Source organism: Phyllopteryx taeniolatus, chromosome 9 (genome assembly GCF_024500385.1).
Source record: "Phyllopteryx taeniolatus isolate TA_2022b chromosome 9, UOR_Ptae_1.2, whole genome shotgun sequence".
NCBI lineage: Eukaryota > Metazoa > Chordata > Actinopteri > Syngnathiformes > Syngnathidae > Phyllopteryx > Phyllopteryx taeniolatus.
The window spans coordinates 22,400,939-22,427,847 of NC_084510.1; the positions used below are offsets into that span (position 1 = coordinate 22,400,939).

Here is a 26,909-nt window from a genome sequence, read left to right on the forward strand (position 1 = left end):
CCAATCTAACTGTGTTTTTAAAAAACAATCATGTGAGGTTATATTGAAGACTCCAAATTGTCCATATGTGTGAATGTGAGCGTGAATGGTTGTTTTACGTCTTGCGTTTGACTGGTGACCAGTCCTGGTTGTACCCTGCCTCGCACCCAAAGTCAGCTGGGATAACGTCTTGCTCACCCACAGCCCGAATGAGTGCAATAGAAAAATGATTTATACTGTCAGATTTGCATTTGTTGAGTAACGCCCTCAGTGACTACAGTATATGAGGAAATCCAATATTTCATGAGTTTTTGAAATCTAATATTTCAAGTTTTTGACTGTGCCCTGAATCAAATTCATGTCATCCATAGCGGATAGAAGTCAAGCATGCTCAGTAAAATGATTTGTGTTCCTTCAGTGTTCACAGCGAGATGAATAAAATAACTATTGATTGAAGCGCTCATCTCACTTGTAAATGACTATGAGCTCAGAGTTGCTTATCCGCCTTACTCCAAGTGTCAGTGTGTTTGCAGAGCATCAGTTACAGAAGTTTGGATTGAAGCCACTTTGACAAGCTGTTCGGGCTGCTGAGAGCCTGTAATTGTGGGAGATTTGTGGATTCTATTTCTCTTGGTCTGGCTGTTTTACTCTACTTCACTCAGGTAGCTCATGATCATTCGCAATCTTTCCACTCATAACTCACATAATGAAGTGAATGTCATTTTCAATCAATCGCAGTGTTGATCCAACTTAATTAGTACTTTAGAGGATACAAAGCAAGATTACCTAACTCACTGCTCTTGATTGCCAGGGTTGTTTGTTTTGGCTTTGCATGAACCCACTGTATCACGGCTGAATCCATTTCTCAACTTTTCTTTTCTATGCCAATCTATGAAATCTGTCTCCTGATTTGGATAGTTTAGCAAATATCTCTTAAGGCTGGACGATATGGCTTTAACATAAAATCCCAATTTTTTTCTCTCCAAAATGTAGAATTCTGTTTTTAATGTTTTATTCCCTTTCAATAGAAAGAAGCAATTGACAATATCATTATTCAAAACTTGGAGGAAGTGGCACTTTAAACACAACAATTAATAAATTCTAATAAAAAAAAAACTACTTGACAATTTAACATCAGTAATTTAACAAAAATATTGCCTTAGGCATTAATATGTAACAATAAAACTGTGACGAAACCTGAACTAATGACTGACAAAACGGTGCTCCTCTCTGTTCGCCCACCAGGTCTCAGTGCGCGTCAGCCATTAAAGGGGAAAAAATGTTTTCATTAAAAAAAAAAAAGATTAAATCATATGAATCACCCAGCCCTAAATATCTCTGCTATCTCGTGCACAAGTATAATTGTTGCTGCTTGTATTTTGTGTGTAAAGACCCAACTGCGTAATTTTCATTTTTAAACTGCGTCTCTGCTTCTGACATCTTTGTTGAATCTGAACCTCAAAATGGCTGGCTACCTATGTGTGAGCAACGCACTTTGTCTCTTGTGGCTTGACACCCTCTACTAAGGCAAAAGAGCAATGCCATGTCGTCATGGTGCTTGCGCTGCCTTCTGGAAGTTAATGCGTTGAGAGAAAAATTGTTCCCGGTAGACCCCTGTGTATTTAGTAGCACTTGACTTTAAAGCAAAGCCGACCGACTGTGTGGCATTCTTTAGAAGGAACCCAGGAGATGCTCCTCAGGGATAAAGATATCCAGCGTCTAAATGTCCTCAGAGTCCATCTTTCCTTTTTTTACACAGCATGTCTGACAACGGAGATAAAGTCAAACGTATATATTAACGTCATCTGCACAAAAGCGGGATTTTATGGAATCCACAAGCCAGGAAAAAAAAAAAGCTATTTCTGCCATACAAGGTGCCAACCAGCTCATCAAGGGCAATTTAGAGCTCACCCACCTTGTCATTTACGCAGATGATGAAGCATTGGAAGAAATTATGAGTCCACTAGCTCACTCAAGGACATTTCAACACTGGCCAGCACCTACCAACTTAGTCACCACCGTTTGGACACAGCAAGAAAAACATTTGTAAAGTATTACATTTTCCGGTTATTTTCCAAATATCCGCAAATAGTGGCCAGAGTCATTTATTTACTCAATGCCACGTGGGGGCTTTGTTTGCACAAAACATTTGTGCAATAATATTAAGCAATATTGACTGTATATTACAAGTTATGTCAAGTGGAACTGAAGTTTAAAACCGCATAAAAATGTACTATTAGGGACAAACGACAAGGACCAAAGAAGACTGACCTGGACGTATAAATATGGACGCATACAATGTTGTGAAGCAATCGCGTCAGTGTCTACTGGAATGCTAAATTTTTTTTAAAGATGTAATGGTCAAATACAACTGTGCAATATCAGAGAGACTATTTGCTTCAGTGCTGCTGTTTTGGTTGTGGCAGTATTGACTTTCGATGCGAAAAGAAAAGCGTCTTTTTGAAGGTGGCTCTTGTCTTAAGTGGATGACACATCAGGCGACGAATTACACGACATTTACAAGAGGGACGGACTCATTTGGGAAAACACGATGTGTGTGTGTGTGTGTCTGTGTGTGTGTGTGTGTACAGTGGTGCCCTGTGACCACCCTCTTATCGAGATATTAGCCACAGATGATCACTGAGCTTAAGTTTCTCACATCAGGCATGAATATGTTTGCCCTCCAAGCTATGCATGCATTTTTTGAGGCATATTTTTCCTGAAATTTTTGGTTGAAGGGAAATTAAAACGTGAAGTCAGATGCTAGTCCTTGAATTAAAAATAATAATCATAACAATATGCTATCTATCTATCTATCTATCCATCCATCCATCCATCCATCCATCCATAATATAAACAATAAACCACCACAATTATCAAGAATTGAAGAAACCGAGGCGAGACATATTTCCATGAGCAAGTGGAGGTTTTAATTGCCAGCAGCAGTTTGTGGAAGCAAAGCCAAAGCCCCTTAATCGAGCACTCTGCGTTTTATTTGAACTTGACCCAGAAACTACAATATACTGCTTATCTCTGTCAACCAGCTCCTGATATTTCCTTCAAAGTAGTGAATGTAAAATGTGCATTATTTAACCATTTGCCTCTACCTGTTGATGAAATGCGGTAGCACAAAAGCCTGTATATTCCTCCACTTTTGCTGTTTTTTTTTTCCAACAAAGTAATTGTATCTGCACCTATTCCCAAAGAAAAGCTGAGAGCTGCAGCAGCGCTAATTGTTAAAAATGGATTTAGCGGGGGTCCTTGTTGACTCATTATTCATCGTGGTTATTGCTACCCGTTTGGCTCAGCCTACGTGTGCCAGAATGGATCCATTTGTCTCTGTCGGAGATGGGCCCTTGACAGATGTGCCAATATGGCTGCCGAAGTTCAGCGTTGGGGGGGGGAGGCATCTTAATTCTCCATGATGTATCATGCTGGCAGCAAGCAATGAACAGAATTGAGTTCCAAATCATCTTACTTCCCACTGCCTCTGGCAATCTGTTTCCTTTCTCTCGATGAGGTAAATATGTTAAGGATGGAAATAAATTAGGGGTTACTGAGCCTTGAGCTAAGAGTGTATCGGTGAGTTTTTATTGAAGTTGATTGTTGTATTGTCACATCGGCATGCCCTCCTGCCTCAAGGATACATAAAGAAGCGCCCAAAGCAGACGATGATGTTTTCGCTTTTCCCATTTAGACCAGATTGATGTGTTGGGCACACAGGTTTGCTATGTAAACATAATTTAATTTCAGGTATCACATGGTGCCGTTGTGCCTTGAGGATGGATATTAGGCCTCGTTGGTGGCTCAGGTTCATCTTAATGGATGTGGACAAGCTTTGCCTGCTGGGATTGCAATATAGAGGAAGTGTTAGATTGCCAGTGCACTAGTTTCCACTGTAATGTGGTTATGGTGATGAGCTGGAAAGAGATGGCGAAGAGCTCAGCAAATTTTTAAACTCATAATCATAATAATTTAGTCTGCAATGAGTACATATCAGCCCGTAGGTACAGTGTTAACTACAGGGGGTAGGGCTTTGATAGTGGCAACATACAACTATGTTAGAAGATGGGTGGGAATTTGCTAGAATTCTAAAGCAATGTTTGATGGATGAGACCAAGTTGACATAAAAACCTGGAAAACCGAAAAGGCCTTGAGAGCTATAAAGTGAAGCAATTAAATGTATTTAGCACTACATCACTTCCAGTTCAAACACACACTCCCTGCTTGTTTGGTCGTTTATCTTTTGCTACTATCTGGATTTTACTGAATTACACTGCTAACTATTGATTTCTGTCTAGATTCTAAATTATTTGGACACTTGCTGTGTAAACATTGGTGTTGGCTATTGTTGTTCCTGCTTAGCTTGAAGAACGACTACAACCCGGAAAAGTAATGACTCCTGAGGGGTGAACTGAGCTTAGAGGGGGGAAGGAGTTCGGACTGGGGCAAGAGTGTTGTTGATTAGTAGGGAAGTATTCTTGTGTGAACTTTAAGGTTTTTAGACCTGTGACATGTTGTTGATTTTAAGTTGTCAGTGAGTGACGGACTCCCTCGCTGTTCATTTATTGTGGATTCTGCGCATAACAGATTTTTTTTTAAAGGCCAGTGTACCCCAATTACTCACCTGCACATCTTTGATACCATCATCTTTATAGGTAAATTATTTAATGTGGCTTTTTTTTTTTTACTACAGAAGGTCAATTGGGCTTTTGCTCTTAGCAGGAAAAGAAACCTTAATAAATAATTTACCCATTTAAAACACAAGCCACAATCAGAGTTTTACGAAATAAATTCACGAGTACCAACCTTAGCTTCACGAATAGCTAATGCACACACTCATAAAAATATCGACAGGAACAAATGCAAGTAATGAATGTTGAACTTGATTTTCTACTTATAGGGCGGGCTCTATCTAGGTCTGGTCGATCTACATTCCTGCCCTAACCTATGGTCACGAGATGTAGGTCATGAAGAAGACAAGAGATAATTGTCATGTACTAAACAGCAACTGCTTGCTAAAAATTCTCACAGCTTCATTAATGTTGCCGACGGCCCCTTTACAGCCCCGCTGATCAGTTTTCTTCTCGTCGTTTCATACATTTTGGAGGGACTTGCAGTTCTTGGTAATGTTACTGTCAAGCCATATTTTTTCCCAAATCATTCATTCACTTTTTTTAGTGGTATATTTAATGCCTTGGAAATTATTTAGTTCCCTTCTTCTTACAATTATCTTTGAACATTGATATCACTCCGATGCCGTGGAAACTTTCTGCGGACCGTGGCTTGTGCTGTAAAATACAACTACAGAAATGTCAGGAAAAGCCTACTAGAACTGTTGAACTTTATTTTGAGTTAGTCAGAAACACTTTAGTGTAATTGGTAGCAGGATGAAATGGGTTAATTCTGAACACAGCCACATCCCCAGTTATAAGAGGGTGTTCACACTTGTGCAACCACATTATCTCAGTTATTTTATTTTACTTCCCCTCTTAAAAAGAGTAAATTTTTTTCAGGTTATAAGGGCACACTAATGGTAGAAAAGGTTTTTACATAATTTATGTTGCTCATTTTTGTATATCACAAAATCCTGTCATTTGAACAGGGGTGTGTAGAATTTTTATAGACACTGTATACACTTTCCACTATACAACACTAGAAAAACCAATCAGGAGCTACAGCATAATTTTGCTGTGAAATACCTCAAAATGATAAAATCGTTGGGAATATCAATAAAGCCCTTCTTCTGTGCGTCCTTTATATATGATTATTTTCTTTCAATGCATACACCTCCACCATTTCCGTCAGTTTCAGGCAGCCTAGTTAACATCGCCAAGCTCATATAATCATTGAATTGAGTTCACTTGCATACAGGATGTGCATGTGTCTGTATGTAGGCGGTACAGACGTGTGACCGAGGAAGTCAGTAGAGGAGTTTACAATTCTGTTTTTCATGGAAGTTTTATTTTGAATGTTATGCCTGCATCGTCGAGCCTACAGCAACTTTAATTATAATATGAATTTAACAGACCGACATTAACTTCTCCTTTGAATACATTTTCTCCGTGTGAGCTCCCTTCTCCCTCCCTCTCTGTAAGTTTCCTCCTCATTTATCTTTCTTAATGCTGGCTGCATCTCAATTCTGAACATTGGATGTGGATGCTATGGGGGAAGTGAAGACTGCAAGACACCAATTGGATTAAGACTTGATTTAAAATGGCTGCTTGCTGCGCTTGAGTCAATGCTCATATGGAGATATAGTTGTGCTATCCTGTGGCTCAGACCTAATTGGTGATTTTGGGGTATAGGGACCCACTGAGTAACATTTCATATATGCACCCATTTATGAAATGTAACACTAAAAACAAAGTAAGATTGTTATTTGCAGCACGTTTTAGCTGTGCATATGAAGGCCGAATTGAATAAATGTTCTTCTGGTTAAGTCATTGTGCTTAAAAAACGGAGAGAGAGGTATTCAGAGATAACATAGACTTTGTATGGAGGTTCTCCCATTTGAATTCACTCCCAAAAGATTTGCCTTTCATTTCCTGCAGAAGAAAAAACATTCGCTAATGCAATGGGGACCATTCAGATAGTGTCCTTAGCTAGTCAGAGACTTCTGTTTATGAAAGAGATTGCTGGGACAAAGGGAACAATTCACATGCAGCAATTTAAACCATGCCCACTTGACTCCCACCAAGTGCTTCATCACGGTACGTGGCAACTGTTGTGAGTTTGCCTTCTTTCCATAAATGTTTTTTTTTTTTTTTTTTCTTCTGGAGCAAATGGACCATTTCTTCCAACCTTCAAGGTATATTTGATTTTAGACCTTTAGGACTTGGTGAGAGTTAACTTTTAGGATGGATTATTGTGGCAGTAGTTGTTTTTGTTTTGTTTGTCCAAACACTGAAAATATCGTTTGTTTTTTTTGCCTCCCACATCCCAAAAACATGTATGGTAGGTTAAATGAAGACTCTAAATTGCCCGTAGGTGTGAATGTGAGTGCGAATGGTTATTTGTTTATATGTGCCCTGCGATTGGCTGGCAACCAGTTCAGGGTGTACCCCGCCTCCTGCCCGGTGATAGCTGGGATAGGCTCCAGCGCTCCCGCGACCCTTGTGAGGATAAGCGGCTCAGATAATAGATGGATGGATGGGTGGATGCAAACTATCATTTTCAAGCTGGTAAAATAAATTCCATGTAATTATAATGGATGGGGAGTACATCTTTCTGTCGTGCTGACTGTGGCTAATGGTCTGCTTAGTGGTGACCTTCTTCTGTGAGAGCACCATAAGCGATAACCTTGTGACAACCTTTGTCCCCCAGATGACAGCAGAGAGCCTTTTTCTCTATACCTCTCCTGCTGGTCTCTAGGATAGTGAATTCCCTGTTTTGGAAATGAGGGCTCCCCTGCAGGTACCCACCACTGCTCTCCATTTCTAGTGATCAGCTGTATGGGAAAATGATGACACCATGAAAAGACTAATGCACACAGAGCCGGCTTCTGCCTTACATTTCCCTCTGTTAAATCTGCAGTACTTCCAGTGATCAGCACTACCTCTCCGGCCGGTTATGCTTGGCCTACACATCTACACGCTTTAGAGGGGATATGTTTGCTACTTTGAGCAATTTGGCAGGCTGGTTCAAGGGATAACTCTTGATCGATCAGTTACTCCAGACTGAAATAATGAAGGTATAACTTAAAATTACTTTAACGATGCCTTGGATGCAAAAAAATAATAATCCATAAAATCACATTGTTTGATTTTTAAAGAATTTATCAGCAAATTATGGTGGAAAATAAGTATTTGGTCAATAACAAAAGTTCATCTCAATATATCCTTTGTTGGCAATGACGGAGGTCAAACGTTTTCCGTAAGTCTTCACAAGGTGTTTACACACTGTTCCTATGTTTTCACACTGTTTGTACAATATATTTATCTATTTTAGCGTAGTTTTCTAATTTTTTAATTTTTATTTTTTTGGACGATATATTTTTCCAAAAAGTAATAGTTTTTTGTTTTTTTGCCACCGATACACTGATATTTGAGCATAACAATTCAATACATCCTTTGTAGGAGCAATTAACTCAAAGAATACAGTGCCATGAAAAAATATTGCCTCTCCCTCTCAAATTCTTATATTTCCCCTCTTTACTGTGTAAGATAATCAAACAAATGTAAATATCAGACAAATATAACCCAAGTGAACTTAAAATGCTGTCTTTAAATGGTGATTTCATTTATTAAGAAAAACAAACAAAAAAAATATTTAGTCAATTGGCCCTGTGTGGAAAAAGTACTGTAGAGTAAAACAACCAGTTTTGATTCAAGATTTGTACTGCTTTTCAAAGGTCTGCAGCTTTTCTTTGAACGCTGCTTTGTCAACATGTTCAATGGCTACATCTATTAGAATAGTAACACTGTACTGTATATCCATCCATCCATCCATCCATTTTCTGAGCCGCTTCTCCTCACTAGGGTCGCGGGCATGCTGGAGCCTATCCCAGCTGTCATCGGGCAGGAGGCAGGGTACACCCTGAACTGGTTGCCAGCCAATCGCAGGGCACATAGGAACAAACAACCATTCGCACTCACATTCACACCTACGGGCAATTTAGAGTCCTCAATTAACCTACCATGCATGTTTTTGAGATGTGGGAGGAAACCAGAGTGCCCGGAGAAAACCCACGCAGGCACGGGGAGAACATGCAAACTCCACACAGGCGGGGCCGGGGATTGAACCCGGGTCCTCAGAACTGTGAGGCTGACGCTCTAACCGGTCATCCACCGTGCCGCCTATACTGTATATAATGTGAGCAAATCTGTACCATATACATTGCCACATTTGTATTTGCATTGTTGGGCAAAGGGTTCCATAATTGCAAGCAAACTTGAAATGGGAAATGACCCACTGTGGTTTTTTGTGTTGTATTTAAAATTAGTTTTGTCACTTTGAGGTTTTAAGTTGTGTTATATTTGTTGTGACTTCATACAAATTCGACATACGAGCTCGTTTGTGTTAGCGGGATGGCTGCGTTCATCTGATTTGAATCCAAAATGTGCCCATATTGTTGGGGTAGCTTTAGGCTTTGGAACTAATTCCATTTATGCCACTCAACTTTCTGTAACTGTGCAGCTACCGGCTCGCTGTCAGAAAACTAAGCTTTCAGGACGCTTACTACTCTAGGGCCTGCATTTGAAAAGCACACACGCATGCGCGCGCACACAGGCACGCATACGGCCAATTAGAGGGAGGGTGGGCTTTCCCGGGTCGCGCCCCACCCTTCACCATCTCTGATTGGTTTAGATACCAGAAGGGTTTCATGTGACTGCTTCCGGGGTTACAATTCTTCCTCAAATGGCTGTGCGTTCAGGTGGACCTAAATAAATTGGACCGATAGTTGCTTTAAGCTGCTAAAAAAATAAAGTCATGAGTCTGAAATTATGTTTGCATAAAAGTAGAAAAAAGGTTAAAGTGTCCTTGCGTGAGGATCTGTATTACTGATTACAAAAGTTTCTTCTTTTGAAATATTTTAGAGTGCCTACAATTTCTCTGGGATCGGTTTAAACTTAAAAAAGTAAAAAGAAATAATAATCATCAGGACACATTGAAGGATCAAGGCCCTGGGTTGATTTTAGTTGGTATTGAAACAGCTTAACTTAGTCGTCGTCCATCTTTCCATTTTCTACAGTGCACAATTGTCCTCATTAGAGTTGCGGGTGAGTTGGAGCCTATCCAGCTGACTTTTGGTAAGAGGCTCCGTACACTCTGGACTAGTTGCCAGCCAATCGCAGGTGTACATACAATCATTCACACATTCACACCTATGGAGTCTTCGATGAATCTGTTTTTTTTTTAAATTGTATATGAGGAAGCGGGAGTACCTGAAGAACACAAGCGCAAGTGTGGGGAAAACATGCAAACTTCACACAGGCTTAACATTGTCATTTTATGATAATTCAAGTGAATTACATAACTTTAAAAAAAATGCTGTTAACTTTTCAGTGTTGTTCCCTACAAAGCATAAAATATTCATGCATCTTAGTTTTGGCCCAGTGCAATTACAGGTCAGTTTTACCCTGCTACACTTGATAATGTGATTATATAATTGAATCTTTGATTTTACTGTGTGCTTTTGCAGCTGTTTAGCTGGATGTGTGGGGCCCATCTTTAGGCACAGTGGATGCACAAAAATAACGAGCGCATTTGTCTGCGTAACACCGCAATTACCATAACAAACTTTGAAATTGCCTGGCATTCTCAACAATGATCAGAATTCATCCTGGACTTAACAAGCTACCACCAAATAACCAGTGCCAACAAAGACCACTTTTTCTTTATTAATTCTGCTTTGAGCACCGAAAAAACATAATGGAATAATTTAATAAACAATTGGTTCATTTGTGGGTTGAAGATTTGGAAATTCACTAGAATATTTTTTTTTTCCCAATCAGGGGAAAAAAAGCTTCTTTTTTTTCTGGGTACAAATGGAATTTTAGTCATTGAGCATTCAAGTTAATGTCAGGTTTTGTATAATTTAATGTGAGCCAGAGTGCACGTGCGGTGCTGCGGATCTGACAGAGCGAGCCGTCCGCCTGCCGCAGCTTCCTCTCTGTTCACCTGCATTGTGCGTCGACGCCGCAACAGCAGCTGTGCTGTGGAGCAGAACAAACCAGGACATGTCGCCGGTGATGGCACACAAAGCGCACTCATCCGAGTTGCTTGTGTAACACCCAAATGGTTAAAGAAAGACAAAGTTCAGAAAAAGTCGAAAGGCTCCCGAGGGTATTGCATTATTCTGCCTGAGTGTTACGATATTTAAATAACAACGGACTGTCCCGTTTCATCTCACTAACGCACAACTTTGGAGCAGAAACTTTCCTCTTGAAGTTCACTTGACAAGGTTATGCACTCATGCTAAGCAGCGGAGTTACTGTTTGGTTTAGACATGTTGGCCCGCTGCCATGTTCAAGGGGAAACTCTTTTAACGTTTTTCTGTTGTAGGGAAGCGCTTCCTTGTGGGACAGCATGTATTTCTGTCCCTCTCCTTTCTTCACACAAGGTCCTGGAGATTATTTTTACAGACCTAGGGATGTTGTACTTATGTAGCGGCCAACACCCATGAACAGGAAGCCACAGTTTCTATGAAAGTCCACGAGATGGAAGCAGATAGCACAGAGTGAAAACAATATTTTGGCTAGTGCTCATTCTGCTGGCCAATTAGAGTGTGATGCCTGTGTGATTTAGCACTTCCTCTGCTTGCTTTTATGTGTCGGGGCTGCTGTATGGAACACAATGACCCCTGATTAAAGATTGAGCTGGCCCTCGGAGACCGCCTTGGCGCCATTCTTATCAGATGCCTACTTCTCAGGACACAGCAATGCAACTTGAAATCAATGGTTGTATCCGGTGTAACGTTCACTCCGACGGCAAAAATATTTAGATTTTCTTGTGAGCAAAGTGTCAGTCGTACCGAAGGTGATTTATCACACCGTTCTCATCTGAATGCCAAAATATGTTTACAAGTTCAAATTAGTTAGGAGTATTGATTTAAAAGTGACTCAATAAGTTAACAGTATGTGATTGGACAGTTCACTTGCCAGTGTAGAGTGCATTAAAGAGTTCAATAGCTAAAAAAACAACAACTATGGCCTTTTTTTGTTTTAAGGCATGTGTCGAGACATTAGACAAATTGATTGTTTATATTTTGCTCCACCCTCTCTTGGAGACATTAACTGGAAGTGGATGCCGGATCTTGAAAGGCCGAGTGAGTGCTATTAGGTCATAGTGTTAAATTGTGTAATGGAATAAGTCGGGGTTAAGTAACGCCTCCAAGAGACGCTTATGTAACTTGTATATCTGCACCGATTATGAAGACAATGTTGCAGTTTCTTTCTGGTTCGGTCCTGTGATCTGCTCAACAATTTTTTGATTTAGATGTTGCCTCCTTCCGGCTTTAATGTTGTCTGAGAAATATTGGAAGATCAAATACACGTGTTGCAAAGCTCAACTCGTGTGCAGGAAACCAAAGCTAAAGATGTTTTTTTTTTAAAAAGTCTCTTATCTCTTTGTACTTTGGAAAGATGTTTTATTTTAGTGTTTCATGTTCACCCTCTTATTTCCTCATTTTACTCCCTTTGTACAATGTATCATTTGAACAACAAATATAGCCAGTATGAAAACTTCAATGTATTTTCCCCTTTAGGAAATACTACTTTTTATACAACCCCAATTCCAATGAAGTTGGGACGTTGTGTTAAACATACATAAAAACAGAATACAATGATTTGCAAATCATGTTCAATCTATATTTAATTGAATACACAACAAAGACAAGATATGTAATGTTCATACTGATAAACTTTATTGTTTTTAGCAAATAATCATTAACTTGGACTTTTATGGCAGCAACACGTTCCAAAAAAGCTGGGACAGGGTCATGTTTACCACTATGTTACATCACCTTTTCTTTTAACAACATTCAATAAAGGTTTGGGAACTGAGGACACTAATTGTTGAAGCTTTGTAGGTGAAATTCTTTCCCACTCTTGCTCGATGTACAGCTTCAGCTGTTCAACAGTCTGGGGTCTCCGCTGTCGTATTTTACGCTTCATAATGCACCACACATTTTCAATGGGAGACAGGTCTGGACTGCAGGCAAACCAGTCTCGGACCCGCACTCTTTTCCTACGAAGCCACGCTGTTGTAACGTGCAGAATGTGGTTTGGCATTGTCTTGCTGAAATAAGCAGGGGCGTCCATGAAAAAGACTTTGCTTGGATGGCAGCATATGTTTCTCCAAAACCTGTATGTACCTTTCAGCATTAATGGTGCCTTCACAGATGTGTAAGTTACCCATGCCATTAGCACTAACACAGCCCCATACCATCACAGATGCTGGCTTTTGAACTTTGCGTCCATAACAGTCCGGATGTTTCTTTTCCTCTTTGGCCCGGAGGACATGACGTCTACCATTTCCAAAAACAATTTGAAATGTGGACTCGTCGGACCACAGAAAACTTTTCCACTTTTCATCAGTCGATCTTAGATGAACTCGGGCCCAGAAAAGCCGGCGAGGTTTCTGGGTGTTGTTGCTAAATGGCTTTTGCTTTGCATAGTAGAGTTTCAAGTTGCACTTACGGATGTAGCGCCAAACTGTATTTACTGACTTTGGTTTTCTGAAGTGTTCCTGAACCCATGTGGTGATATCCTTTACACATTGATGTCGGTTTTTGATGCAGTGCCGCCTGAGGGATCGAAGGTCACGGGAATTCAATGTTGCTTTTCGACCTTGCCGCTGACATGCAGTGATTTCTACAGATTCTCTGAACCTTTTGATAATGATATGGACCGTAGATGATGAAATCCCTAAATTCCTTGCAATTGTAGGTTGAGGAACATTGTCCTTAAACTCTTCGACTGTGAACAAGTGCGTGAGAAAACAAAGAGGTGAACCTCGCCCCATCTTTGCTTGCGAATGACTGAGCAATTCAGGGAAGCTCCTTTTATACCCAATCAGGGCACCCACCTGTTCCCAATTAGCCTGTTCACCTGTATGTTCCAAACAGGTGTCTGATAAGCATTCCTCAACTTTCTCAGTCTTTTTTGCCAACTGTCCCAGCTTTTTTGGAACCTGTTGAAGCCATAAAAAGAAAAGAGTGCGGGTCCGAGACTGGTTTGCCTGCAGTCCAGACCTGTCTCCCATTGAAAATGTGTGGTGCATTATGAAGCGTAAAATACGACAGCGGAGACCCCAGACTGTTGAACAGCTGAAGCTGTACATCGAGCAAGAGTGGGAAAGAATTTCACCTACAAAGCTTCAACAATTAGTGTCCTCAGTTCCCAAACCTTTATTGAATGTTGTTAAAAGAAAAGGTGATGTAACATAGTGGTAAACATGACCCTGTCCCAGCTTTTTTGGAACGTGTTGCTGCCATAAAAGTCCAAGTTAATGATTATTTGCTAAAAACAATAAAGTTGATCAGTTTGAACATTAAATATCTTGTCTTTGTATTGTATTCAATTAAATATAGGTTGAACATGATTTGCAAATCATTGTATTCTGTTTTTATTTGTTTAACACAACATCCCAACTTCATTGGAATTGGGGTTGTATATAGATTTTTATATTAGGAAAAATAGGAGTTATTTGGTTTACATTAAAATTTGATGTGGGGGAAAAACGTATCTATAAAATGTGCACAATACAATAATAGTACAACATCTTGCTTTGACAGTCTAGTTCCATCAGAGCACGGGTGTCCAACTCAACCAGGGGTCGGATTCAGCCCGCTACATCAATTTATGTGGCCCCGAAAGCAAATCTTGTGCATGGACTTCATGTTTCATGTTCCAATACTACAATTGCAAATTGTCTACACTTTTAAAAAAGGATGAAATATTGAAATAATTTTGTTACCAATAACAAAAAAAAAATCTCTTTAACAGCTTTTAATGACTATGGATTTCAAAACTAGTTATCTATCAATTTGTTGTGTTCATGTAATATAAGGCGATCATAAATTGATATGGGTCATAACGGCCTTACGAGGGAAACCCTAACTACGATGTGGACCGTGACAAAAATGATGTTGACGCCCCTGCAGTAGAGCTTCTACAGTAGTTCGTCAGTACCAACATTATTTCTTCCATGTGATAACACTGGTATGTTTCTTGGCCACAATTGTGGCCTTTAATGTATTGTGAACCTGTTTCAATAAATATCCTTTTAAAAATTAATGCAGAACACAGTTTAAAAATAAAATCAAACGCACGGAAGTAACAGTTTTGTTGCTTTAAAAGCTGTATAGATTACTGTACTTCAAAATTACTTCACTTATCTTTGAAGGCCACTGATACCCACTGGGAGTGTTATGTCATTCCCTGCAGCCTGGTAAAAATAATTTGCAAAGAAGCTCTTTTGCAAGTTCTATAGGAATATTAAAACACACTTGACTTACATATTGTTTCAATTAGTACTTTCAGATACTGTTTGAAGGATTCGCAAGCATGTTAACGGTTGTAGGTCACTTATTCAGCCTCGCAGTTATGTCTCAAAAGATGGTATTGTCACATTTTTAACTCTGCTTTGATTTTATGACGGTGTGTCGTTTTGGCAGCATGACCCTATTTAGACTCGGTTACAGTCACTCATCAAAATTGGCTGGCCCCATTTTGCCAGGGTGATTTTCCTCACTGTGATTATTGTTCAATGCAATCTCAGACAGCAATAACAGTATTCAGACACATTTGCCAGCTGTAATTCATAGCCAAGAACCCCCCTCTGTCACAGCTCTTTTCAAGACGCCCTCTCCTGCAGTTTTATCTCATCGTCATCCCATCTCGACACTGTGGGCAAGCATCAATAGATGCTTGTTATACCTGATGAAGAGGTGTTAATATCTTCATTGTGAACTTGTTTGATTGGCATGTCTTGCGATGCGCTACACTGTTCTTTGAGCTTAGGTCTCCCAAACTAGCTCTTTTACACTAAAATATGTTGCGAATCTTTGTCAGTTTGTTCGGAAATCATTAATTACGCTTATTAGCCAATAAAATTAAAATATTTATTTCATACTTATGGAATTGACAACAAACCATGTGACATCGCTATCATAACTCTTTGGTCCACGGCAGTCACAAGAATGTAAACAAGACGAAGGTTCAGTTGAACATACTGTACGTATACCTTGGCAAATAGTGTAGTATTCCACAAATAGTTGGAGTTGTTGGTAAGGCAAGCAGGTGGTCAGGTAGTCATGTATTCAAATTAGTTTACTTCTAGCATAACTGGAGTTGTTCAGTGAGGAAATAGTATCAAACTTAATCTTCGGATTACAAAATTATATCAAAGCTGTCAAACTATATGCAGACTCTAGACAGAATGTTGTACTTAAAAATGTTGTGAGAACAATACAAAGGCTTTTTTATATCACGAACATCCTAGTTTTTCCATTGTAGTCTGTTGTTTCTAAAATGAGGCCATCCCATAAGTCATGGAGTGAGGGAAGACAAATGTAGTTGTCGTCATTGTTTGTCCAACACAGACATTTGACACCTCTCCAGTGTTGCAAACTGTGCGTCCACCATCTGTTGTGGGGTCAGCATTTTGTACCTGACAGCAGTAGTCTTGTTCAACAATCTTGTGGCATGTCAAGGAGAAAAATGTAGCCTTATTAACACAACTAAACACTTCATCATCTGTACTGAATGTTGACAGGGAGATATTTATTACATTGAAAAATATAATGCAAACACAGATAGAGATGACAAGTTGGAGTGTTGATTCTTTAGGCATACATAACAAGCTAAGGGCATCCAATTTGATGACCTAAAAAATCCAAAAAAAGGAACTTGCATCCATTTAAATGGTAAGTGGGCTTTCACTTGGACGGCAAAGTTTTTTTTAAGGCACCGAACAGTGCCAGTCTTTTTAAATGTTAAATTGTTGTTTGAAAAACATCATTGTACCTCAATCATTGTATGTTTTACTGTATGCTGTCTCTTCCTTGTAACTGTTCTTATGACATGTGTTGCTGACCTATTGGCCAGGTAGGTCACCATTGTGAAAGAGATCCCGATCACGATTTTATCTGGTTGCTTAAATAAATAAAAGCGCTTTAACATCGTCTCCTCATTCACCGACTGCTGACGCAGCATCAGGAGCAACTGGGAGTTGACATGGTCAAAGGCACAGGATCGAACTACCAACCTTCCGCCTGGGAGACAGCCGCTCTACCACCTGACCCATGCAGCACATTTAACACAATTCCATCCATCCATCCATTTTCTGAGCCGCTTCTGCTCACTAGGGTCGCGGGCATGCTGGAGCCTATCCCAGCTATCATCGGGTTGCTGAACTGGTTGCCAGCCAATCGCAGGGCACATACAAACATACAACCATTCGCACTCACATTCACACCTACGGGCAATTTAGAGTCTCCAATTCATGCATGTTTTTGGGATGTGGGAGGAAACCGGAGTGCCCGGAGAAAACCCACGCAGGCACGGGGAGAACATGCAAACTCCACACAGGCGGGGCCGGGGATTGAACCCGGGTCCTCAGAACTGTGAGTCTGACGCTCTAACCAGTCGGTCACCGTGCCGCCTTTAACACAATTGTTTTTGTTTTTTTTTTAATTGGAAGGTTTTTGTTTTCTGTCTAATACACTGTTGTTGTTTTGATGTCTTCATATACTATATAAAGTTGACTTCTTTTTTTTTTCAACTTCATAACAGTTAAAACATTACCTGTGTATTTAAAGATTTTATGATGGCTATAGTTTGAATATGAACACTAACAGCAAAAACTGCCTTTCAGTTCACTATTGAAAAAAAAAAACAGTTAAAAAAAATAAGCACACGTTTTAGTCCCGTTTCTTTTCTTTTATTGCGTTTTTTCAATAGAACTATACTATTTACGTATTACATGTTCAATCGTTTCGAGTTGGCACAACACAGACAATGTGGATTAGTTTCTTCTCTAAAGGCTCACCGATAAACACATTCTAGTTTCGGATTCAAACCATTAATCTGCTTTTAAAATCATAAGCTGCTTAAAAAAAATAATGCCATGAAGTGTTACCTGTGAGCATCTGGGTAAATAGCATGATGATAGGGGGAGTTTACATATTTAATCAACATTATGTGTTCATACAAGTGTTGAATCAGACCATGTGTCATCTGATTTCCATGTTGATGTATTAGGACGCTGGCCAAGATAAGGTGTTAGGGAAAAACCAGTATGTTAAATTACATTATGTTTAAATGTTCTCACCGTAGTCTTGGCGAGTGATGTGGCTACAAGGTTTATTGTAGCCATGCTGCAAAGAGAGAGATGAATTGAGTACACTGCAGCCCTCTGTTATCTGCTTGTTGTGCTGCCCCTTCCCTTTCGCATCAGAGCAAAATTATCTCTCCAGCAGTCATTGGCATCAATAGTAATGTGTGTTTGGATAGCAAATTAGCCAAATGATTAGTCTCCTTTCTCGTTACACTTCAATGTCTGACACAAAGATTTTTTTTTAGATGTTTTACATTTTGGCTTGAATAAAATTAGTTTTTGCTTTATATAAGCATATTTTCATTTTCCCCTCGTGTATATTTTGTAGCCGGACCTATCAGTTGTCAAATATGTCTGAGTTGGTGTTTTTGTACTTTGGCACTGTTGCATGGAGAAAAATAGTGAAGCGTGTGATACAGTAGTCTTTTTCGTCTTGTGGCCCACATAGAAGACTTTGTTGTTTCGGAAAATGGTACATGTTCAAAGCGACTGGAGGCATTATACTTCAGATAGCCAAAGAGAATTTCAACTTTTGATATGCCTTTTTCTTCGGTTCTTGAAACACAAATTAGATGGAAGTATGGCATAACTCAACATCTTTTAAATGTTAACTACTTTTATCAACAATATATTCCGGGATTGCATAACTGTGAAGCTACCTTGTCAAGGTTCGATTTGCCCCAGTCCTTGGCCTAAAAACATGAAGTCCAAAATGTAAAAGCACATTTTCTGCTTATACAAGAGACTCAATATATTCTGTGTGAGCACCTGCTTGATATTGACTTTTTTTTTTCTTTTATAAAAAGATGTTTAATCTCAAAGTTTAAAAAGGCACTTTTCTGCTACTACAGTGTGTTGTAACAACCTAGTGAAGTTTTTCTTAAGAAAACCTGTATTTAAATAAACCATCACTCTGTTGTCTATAAATCCATTGTGTATAAATATGTTTGGTAAGCTTTCTCTTATTTTAAATTAAATTGAAATGAGCTGTGCAGTTTCTTGAGATGTGCAGGTATGGCTCTTGTATTGCTTCAGTCAGATTTTCTATAAATACATGAATAACAAATGTAATCCTTGTCACTAATGCAAGCATGATTTTTTTCTGTGCAGTCCTGACCAGATCTTCCAGGTTTACATGACAGTTCATCTCCCTTTCAATCAGCACTGCCAAACCTTTTTGAGACACACTCCCAGAGACCCAAGGGTCTGAAACCCCTACTTTATCAAATTAATGAAGATATATTTTGAGTGTTGTATTCTTATTCTCAAACCTAGAATCATGGTAATTGGAAAGGACTGAGATTGTTCCTGTTATGTGTGAGAACAACTAGCATTGGGATGGGTGGGATTGTTCTGGCTGGTTAAACAATTGATAATTCCCAAATAATCCTGGATCATGCCGTTGTTTTGGGAGACTCAAGGACAAGGTCTCTGGCTGTAAGGTGTTTATACTTAGCAAGAAGCAAATCCATTCTGGATCGAGAGGGATTCTCATGTCTTTTCATGAGACAGTTGCAAAGTTGCCCTATATCTGTAGGGAATGGGGATCATGAATATTGTGTTAACCCAGAAAAAGTTACAATCCGTGCATGCTTCCTTGTTCCCCAGATCCTTCAGCTTTTGTTGTTGCATTGGCCCATTGTATCCGAGAAGAGATCAAGGCGACCCCTGTCGGTTTTTGGATTATTTCTTTGTAAAAGTGCCACTGTAGGGGATAGACGATTCAAAGAGCAGACAGTGGATAGGGATTCTACAGGAAGTTAGTTTGCTGTACTCACTGAATTGTTTAAGTGGAGTCTTTTCTCTTAGTTTGCTCGGGCTGTCAATTGGCTCAATTGTGTATTCTTTGTTTGCTTCAACTAGGTGTGGTCCTGTAGGAAAATAACACAAGGGCTGCTTGTAGATGATTGACTTTAGTATTTTTTCCATCGAAGGAAGATACGGCTGCATAAATGAAACAACATTGTTCTACTTTTTGCAGGTTATTTTGAGGGCATATTGAAAGCCTAGCTGTCTGTTAGCGGGAATATTGCTGCGTTGTTTGAAATGCCATGTCATCCAACCTCCTTAGACAAAGACAGATTGTGGTGACTATATCAGCAGTTTTCACAATCTCTTGAAATTTGTGTTTCCATAGGAAGCCATGGACCACGAGGCTGGTCGACATTATATCCAGAATGTGCTGCAAAGAACCAATCGCCTGTGGACATCGCGGATGAACAAGCTCTGGTTTCGGACGAATACCAGGAGTTGGAGCTTGACAAATTCAACACTGAGTCCTCCAACCAGACCACCATGAAAAACACTGGAAAAACAGGTCAGCACCCTGAAGTGGCTTTCTTAAGACTGTACCAGAAATGCATAATAGTAAAAAGAATAACATAGAAGCCAAACCACATGCATTTCTAAGGATTGGCAATTTATTCAAATTCACATCAACTATGGAGACATTTAACCACAAATGTGTTATTTTTTATATATTAGCTTTTTTTTTTTTATGTTCTGAACTCCTTTTGTGTATTGACCCAAGTAATGCCTAACAGGAGCTGTGACATACAGTTTGTGGATGTCAACTTCACATAGTCCTGACCAAAACGAGTTGATGAGAGTCACATCCGGGTGCTAAGTGTCAGCAGCCTTTTGCAGTAGTTTCTTTCTCCTTTATTGTATTGTTTGCCCCAATTTGCCGTTTTATGTTTTTTGGTCCAAGCTGTATTGTCAGGGAGGGTTGACATTATCAGGCTTTTTATCCACTATGAGCCGCTAGCGCCATCTTCACCTCTTACATGGAGCCAGACAGTGTCTCTTCGGCGAAAAATAGATCCCGAAGGAGAAATGGAGAGGGACGAGAGCCGGCACTAAAGTGAAGAAAAGTGAGAGAAAGGACAAAATGAGACTTGAGATTTGAACCGTTCTTTCCATTGATCATAATGAGGAAAGGGAGTTTACTCACCAGTGGACAAACTAATGGGTGTTAGAAAACGGCACTTGTTTGTATACATTCAACCTTCAGCTGCATGTCACCCCGAGTGACAAGAAGGAATAAAAGTTTACTTACTGCCTTAAGTTTACTTTTAAAAATGACTATAGTCCTAGCTGCTCTTCAAGTAGGTTGTTCCACAGGCGAGGAGCGCAATGATTAAAGCGGTTTTTGTTTTAATTTTAAGAATTGTTAAAAGGCCTCTATCTGAATATCTGAGAGAGGTCTGGAGGGTCATAATTTAAAAGCAGAACAGATAAATAGGGGTCGCTATGGCTGTTAAGAGTTAAAAAAAAACAGTTAAAGAATCTTGAAATTTTGTTTCAGTTGTGGTTGTTTTTTTTAAAGTGCTCTTAATAAAGTTGGGTTTAGTTGAGTTGAGGCTGAATAAACAGCACCCCTGGTAATTGTAGCTAATGTATGAGCGCACTTATTATTTACTTCAAGATGCTTTTTCATCAACAAGCGATTGCACACAATTGACTGGATTCTTAAAAATCAATTAACTGATCATTACACCCATTCCTAATTCTTTCAGATTAGGTGATATATTGTTTTTTAAAACCACACAATGTTTCGATGATATATATACTATACAAAGAAGTCACATGACAGGACAATTACATTTCAATTTGCAAGAAAAATATCAGTCGAATATTACATCTAAATGTCTGTCCTGTAAACATAGCACGACTGCTTTTGTGTGCCTCCAAAGCCAAAATTTAAAACATTTACTGTTTCACTGAAGCGAGAAACAATCACCTCCAATTGTAATCCCTTGTTATTCTTGTAAATCTCTTTATAAACACAAGTCCACCCTCTCGTGTCGTCCTTTTTACAGCCTCCATGGATCATGTACAGAGACATTTTGAAACTCATGCCAATACAACTTGAAGACACCAACGCCACAGTCCCCTCTTGCGTCACTAAATCTGTGGACCAGTAGTGTGAAAGCCCTGACCTGGATTGATGGCTATTGGCAGTGTCTCTGAGAGTGGTGTCATTTTTTTGCATTTGATCATAATGAGAGTTGTTAGCCTCCATGACAACCAAGGCCACTGGGACAGCTGAGCGGTAATTTGGGCTGCTTATTTACACAGATGGAAATAACACAGCTTTTTAACACTTGCCTCGCCAAGGGATTTTTAGACTGCTTTGCACTGTGCAAATTCTGAAAACAGTTTTGTGGCAAAAGATTTCTGTGGAAATGGTTTGTGTTTACATGAATGTGTTCTAAATTCTTCTTCTCTGCTGTTTTAATTGTAATTTTATTTATTTGTTTTAAATGTTTATTTCCTTTGTTTTTAAATGCTTTTAATTATGTAAACACATTGAGTTACCTTGCGTATGAAATGCGCTATATAAATAAATTTGCTTTGCTTTGCTTCACTCCTCGAATTAAGGTTTATGTAACCTACTGTAGCATTATTATTTCGCTGGAGGAAGTAAAGAAGGTCAGTTGCTTTCTGAATAAGTTTTATATTTCTTGTTCAGACAAATGATTATCATTATTTTTTCCGGTAGAGAGAAATTCTCTTACCTTGCTGGCAGTTTCGGCAAAGCCGTCACTGCTTCCTGGAGTGATGTTTAAAAACAGCTGATTGGGTGCTTTCTGAATATTTAATTATTCAAAAATGACATAGCATTTTTTCGCCACAAATTATTACCTCCCGGGTGACATTAATAAAATTTCTTGTCATATTTTGATCAAAGTGCTCCAAGAATCAGGAATTACAGTACATTACAGTACCCCCCCCCCCCCCCCCCCCCTTGTTAGGGCCCCCCCTCTGTACATGCTGTGCCACCAGTGTTGCCACAGTTACCTTGAAAAAGTAACTTAGTTACTTTACTGATTACTTGATTTCAAAAGTAACTAAGTTAGAAAAAAATAACTTTTTAGTTACTTTCAGCAGCTGCCAAGTGGTAGGAATATCACTTATCCACAGTACCAAAAAAGCCTTAGCTTAACTGCACCCATTGGTAATGTACGCCCAACAAGGTACAGTTACATCAGCATGAACCAATAACTTAAATATTAGTGTAGTTGAAGCCACATTAAATTAGCAAATTAGACTTGACATGACAACACAGTACAGTAAATACCTGAACGTAGTATACCTTTCTCAGTACACTTCTCTAAAGACTCTTAACTGATAGACGGATGGTGCCGATTGTGGTCCATGAAGGCAATTGTGTGCGTGCGTTTGTGCGTGCGTGTATGTAAACGTGAAAGTGAGTGGCGGTTTGATATTGGGGGCAAACAAACAAACACTCACACACCATTGCTCCCACCATTGTAATTTTGATGCAAAGAACGAGAAAAGGTGACAATATTACGCAACTGTTTAACTAGCAAACCTGTGGGTGATTGACAGGGGGAGAAGCACTTTTTTACGTGACGTGACGTCAGCCGTGCACCGCGTTAAACCAGGTCACAGTCCCGACTGCAATGAAGTTGAATGGCTAGACTGGGAGTTTTTGAGTCAGTACTTGGTGAGAAACATTGACGACTCAAAAGTAACTATTGCTGGTTAGAAAAAGTAACTCTATTCTGATTACTTTCCTGTGGAAAGTAACTAAGTTACTTTGCTCCTTACTCAGAATGGCAGAATTTTGGAGTTTACTTTATAACGCGTTACCGGTATCACTGCGTGCCACCAAGAATATGGTTTTGCATTGCCATTTTGCAGCATGGCTCAGGTGGTTGAGTGGTTGTGGATTCCATCCTGAGCCCCTGTGACCATGCCCAAGTGTCCTTGAGCAAGATATTGCTCTTGTCATCAGTAGGTAAATGGGGAAGCAGCATTAAAGTGCTTTAAGTGTCTTGAAGGTGGAGAAGCGCCTCCTCCTTCAGCTCAAGCCTCAGATGTTTTGAGCCCAAATCTGTATTTTATTAAAACAAAACAAAAAACTGAGTGCAAAGTGTACCCGAGGCCGAGTGAGTAAAGGCCCAGCTGTTTATGACACAGCCGCCAAATTACACTCAATTAGTGTGCGGAGCCGTACATGTGGTAAGGACAAATCGCCAAACACAAAAACTCCTAATATTACAGTTATATTCTTTTCCACATCAGTTCGTCCATTGCAAACCTACTTTTCATTAAAAAGTAGACGGCACATACAGGCCTTAAGACTTTTTATGCGATTTCAAAAGTCGATACTGTAATCAAGAAGTCAGTCTTGAAAGTTCCCTGCCATTGATTTCCCGATGCTCCCATGTGACGGCTTTGAGATCAAACTGATTGGCCGCCAGTCAGAGTGCTCCTCAACAAAAAAATTTCTGAGTCAAATTTCAAACAACTTTGCACCAAATTCACAGCGGATCGGATGGCCCCAGAGACATTTGCATTGATCAAGAATTTACTTTCACACATACTCGCCTTCTTTCGCAGGCTGTGATTCAAGGTCTTTTTGGCTTAGCTTCTAATTCCCGCTCTGCTGTTGGAGGGTTCAAACACACCCGGTAGCGCATTTCTAATGAAACTCCCAGGGCCAGCAAGCTCTGCCACTCCTTGATTTTCCTCGTGTTGAGCACAGGATTACAGCGCTTTGACAGCAGCGGTAGAGGGGATTTATCATCTCTGTCAATATTTATGCATCTTTGCAAATGAGTTGCACAATTACGTTTGCGTGATTGGCGGGCCCTCCCCTTGCAGCCTGACCCCCATGCTTTGATTCTTGGAAAATCTCCCACATCTAAAACCCTTTTCTTTGTGAGCTCTACCATAATCTCAAGCAGCACTGGCACGTTAATGCTGCTGGCAGATTTCTTTGGAGCCTTGCGACAGGGGCTCAGCTCATCACTCATCACCTGATGCTCTTCTCTGCTCTTCACTCCTATTTTTCCCTGAATGTCACTGTTTTTCAAATGCTTCCCTGCTTTCCATCATGGGTTGATCCGTTTCATTTATGATGATTTTTACCTAGTCTCTGCACAGCATGTTCTTACTCTCGTCTGTATTGACTTGGGGTCTGTGTGTGCCTTTGTGATATGATTACAAGTGGGCCGAGAAGCTGTCTAAATCCCCCCCGTAACAGGGGATCAGCCGACACAACACAAGGCCTAATCTGGCTAATGATATCATGTGCTGACAAACTAAAGGGCTTTAGATACAGAAATTCTTTTATTACCGTCTTAATAAAACCACAAAGGATTTTTTTTGTGAATGTATTTTATTTCTGAAAGAAGACAGCATCATTCTATTATAATGGTGAAAACATATTGAATGCTGGTATCGTTCCATCTGACTGACCTCACAGAAATAGCATAACTTTTTTTTTTTTTTTTAACTCAATGCTGACATTACATTTTTTATTTCAAATTGTTTAACCAGGAAAGCCTCACTAAGATTAAACATCTCCTTTAAAAGAGGGTCCTGGTCCTGGAGAACAAGTAGTCTTGGAACAATGACAGCATACAAACAAACAAGCAATACAAAATAAATAAAAAGGCATATCAACATATCCAGTGAAATTGGCAATTGGCAACACAATAAACTTATTAAATTATCCATTTTTTTCCCTATCACAATGTTCAAGACAATTATTCTATAATCTTTCAATATTAATATATATTATATATTTGAACAAAAGCAACTATTACAACAGCACATTAAGGCTTCCACTATCAAATATTTTTTAAATTGCTTTTTCTATCTACCATTTCATTAATTAATCAGAACAGTTAAGAAAAATCACACAAGAGTGAGTGATGGTTTTCCGAACCAACCTTTTTGAAAAAGAGAGCTACTTCTTGGGTATTGATTAATGCGAAGGGCCACAACTTTGATATACACTTTTGAGGCTGCTTCAGGTTCAGCTACATATCAGTTACAGGTTATTCATACTGCGACTGAAAAATAACGATTATTTTCGTAATAGATTAAACTGATGATTTTTGTTCCATACTGATTATGATTCAGTTACAAGTTTGGTTGGTAGGATGTTAGAAAATAAGGAAAAATGTTGATAATTGTTTTCCACGTTAAAAGCAGACGTTTGCAAATGTCTTATTTTGATTAAACACAAAACTGCTTTCATGAAGGACTACAGAACTCAGAGAATATTTACAATTGAAAGTCTGAAATCAAAGAATTTGCTCATCTGTTAAACATTGACTTTTAACGACTAATTAATTATCAAAATCGATGTAAATTAATTTGATGATAGATTAGTTGTTGATTAATCGATTAATTGTGACACCTGTACAATACATCGATGGATCATGCATAACCACAAAATGATTAGAAACGCCATAAATAATGAACAATCTCCAGGATTTTGCTCAGACAAAATGTTCTTTTCATGCTTCATTTTTCATTTATAATCTTTCAATTTGGTGATGTCTTTGCTGCCCATAGTTGCTGTTCTTCTGAAGGACGACTACTTTGTGCGAGGTGCTGGGCTACCAGGCCGCTTTAAGGCTGAGAAGATGGAGTTTCACTGGGGCCAGAGTAATGCATCAGCGGGCTCAGAGCACAGCATCAACGGCAGACGGTTTCCCGTTGAGGTAAAGCATCCTGTCAACATGCTACCATGACAAATATCCAACCCCGTGAGGAAGGGTCAAGAGTAAAACGAGACTCAGCAAATTACTGTGGTGCTTAGAATAGATAGATGACATACAGTAATTGCCAAATTCACTATTAATAACAACACAATGTTTTTTGTGCTCTCTCTGAAACGCCCAAAGATGCCTCCAAACCCCCGTCTAAATAGGAAAGTAGTATAATAATTGGTGTGAAGGAAGCATGTTGAAGTGATACATCTCAACTGAGAGACAGACTTTGTATGTCGGGAAGGAGCTACATTTAGCCGGGGGTTAGTGTAAGTTACGGAAAGTCTTGTTACGTGAATTTTAAAAAAAAAAAAGCAAATCATCTTGAAAGCCAATTCTTTTTAAGGGTGAAGTTGTAAAATGTTTTTCAAATGATTAGTATGTTTATGGTTTAAACTATTACTATTGGCAATTATAAACATTTTGGGGGGTGTCAATTAGTTGCGTTTTTCTCGCTGTTCATTGCAAGGCTCCGGTCCCTGTCCCCTGCACATAGTGGGGGATTACTGCACTTTTAGCGACCATTAACATGTTCTTCAGTTAACAGCCTTTGTGACATAAATATACTGTATGTCGAACGATTGAAGATTGAAGGTAAAAATAATTGAT

General features: G+C 39.4%; 1 protein-coding gene across 3 annotated transcripts in view; it reads left to right on the top strand.

The window, feature by feature from the left end:
• ca16b (carbonic anhydrase XVI b) overlaps positions 1–26,909 on the top strand; it is a 110,862-nt gene that overhangs the window by 36,505 nt on the left and 47,448 nt on the right. For 2 of the 3 annotated variants that reach the window (XM_061784951.1, XM_061784952.1), the window contains 2 exons: positions 19,901–20,080; positions 26,104–26,252. In XM_061784951.1, the coding sequence (XP_061640935.1) occupies positions 19,901–20,080; positions 26,104–26,252 (329 nt within the window). Of the gene's footprint in view, positions 1–6,053; positions 6,073–19,900; positions 20,081–26,103; positions 26,253–26,909 lie in introns of those variants that run through there. The other variant, XM_061784953.1, reaches the window with a different exon arrangement.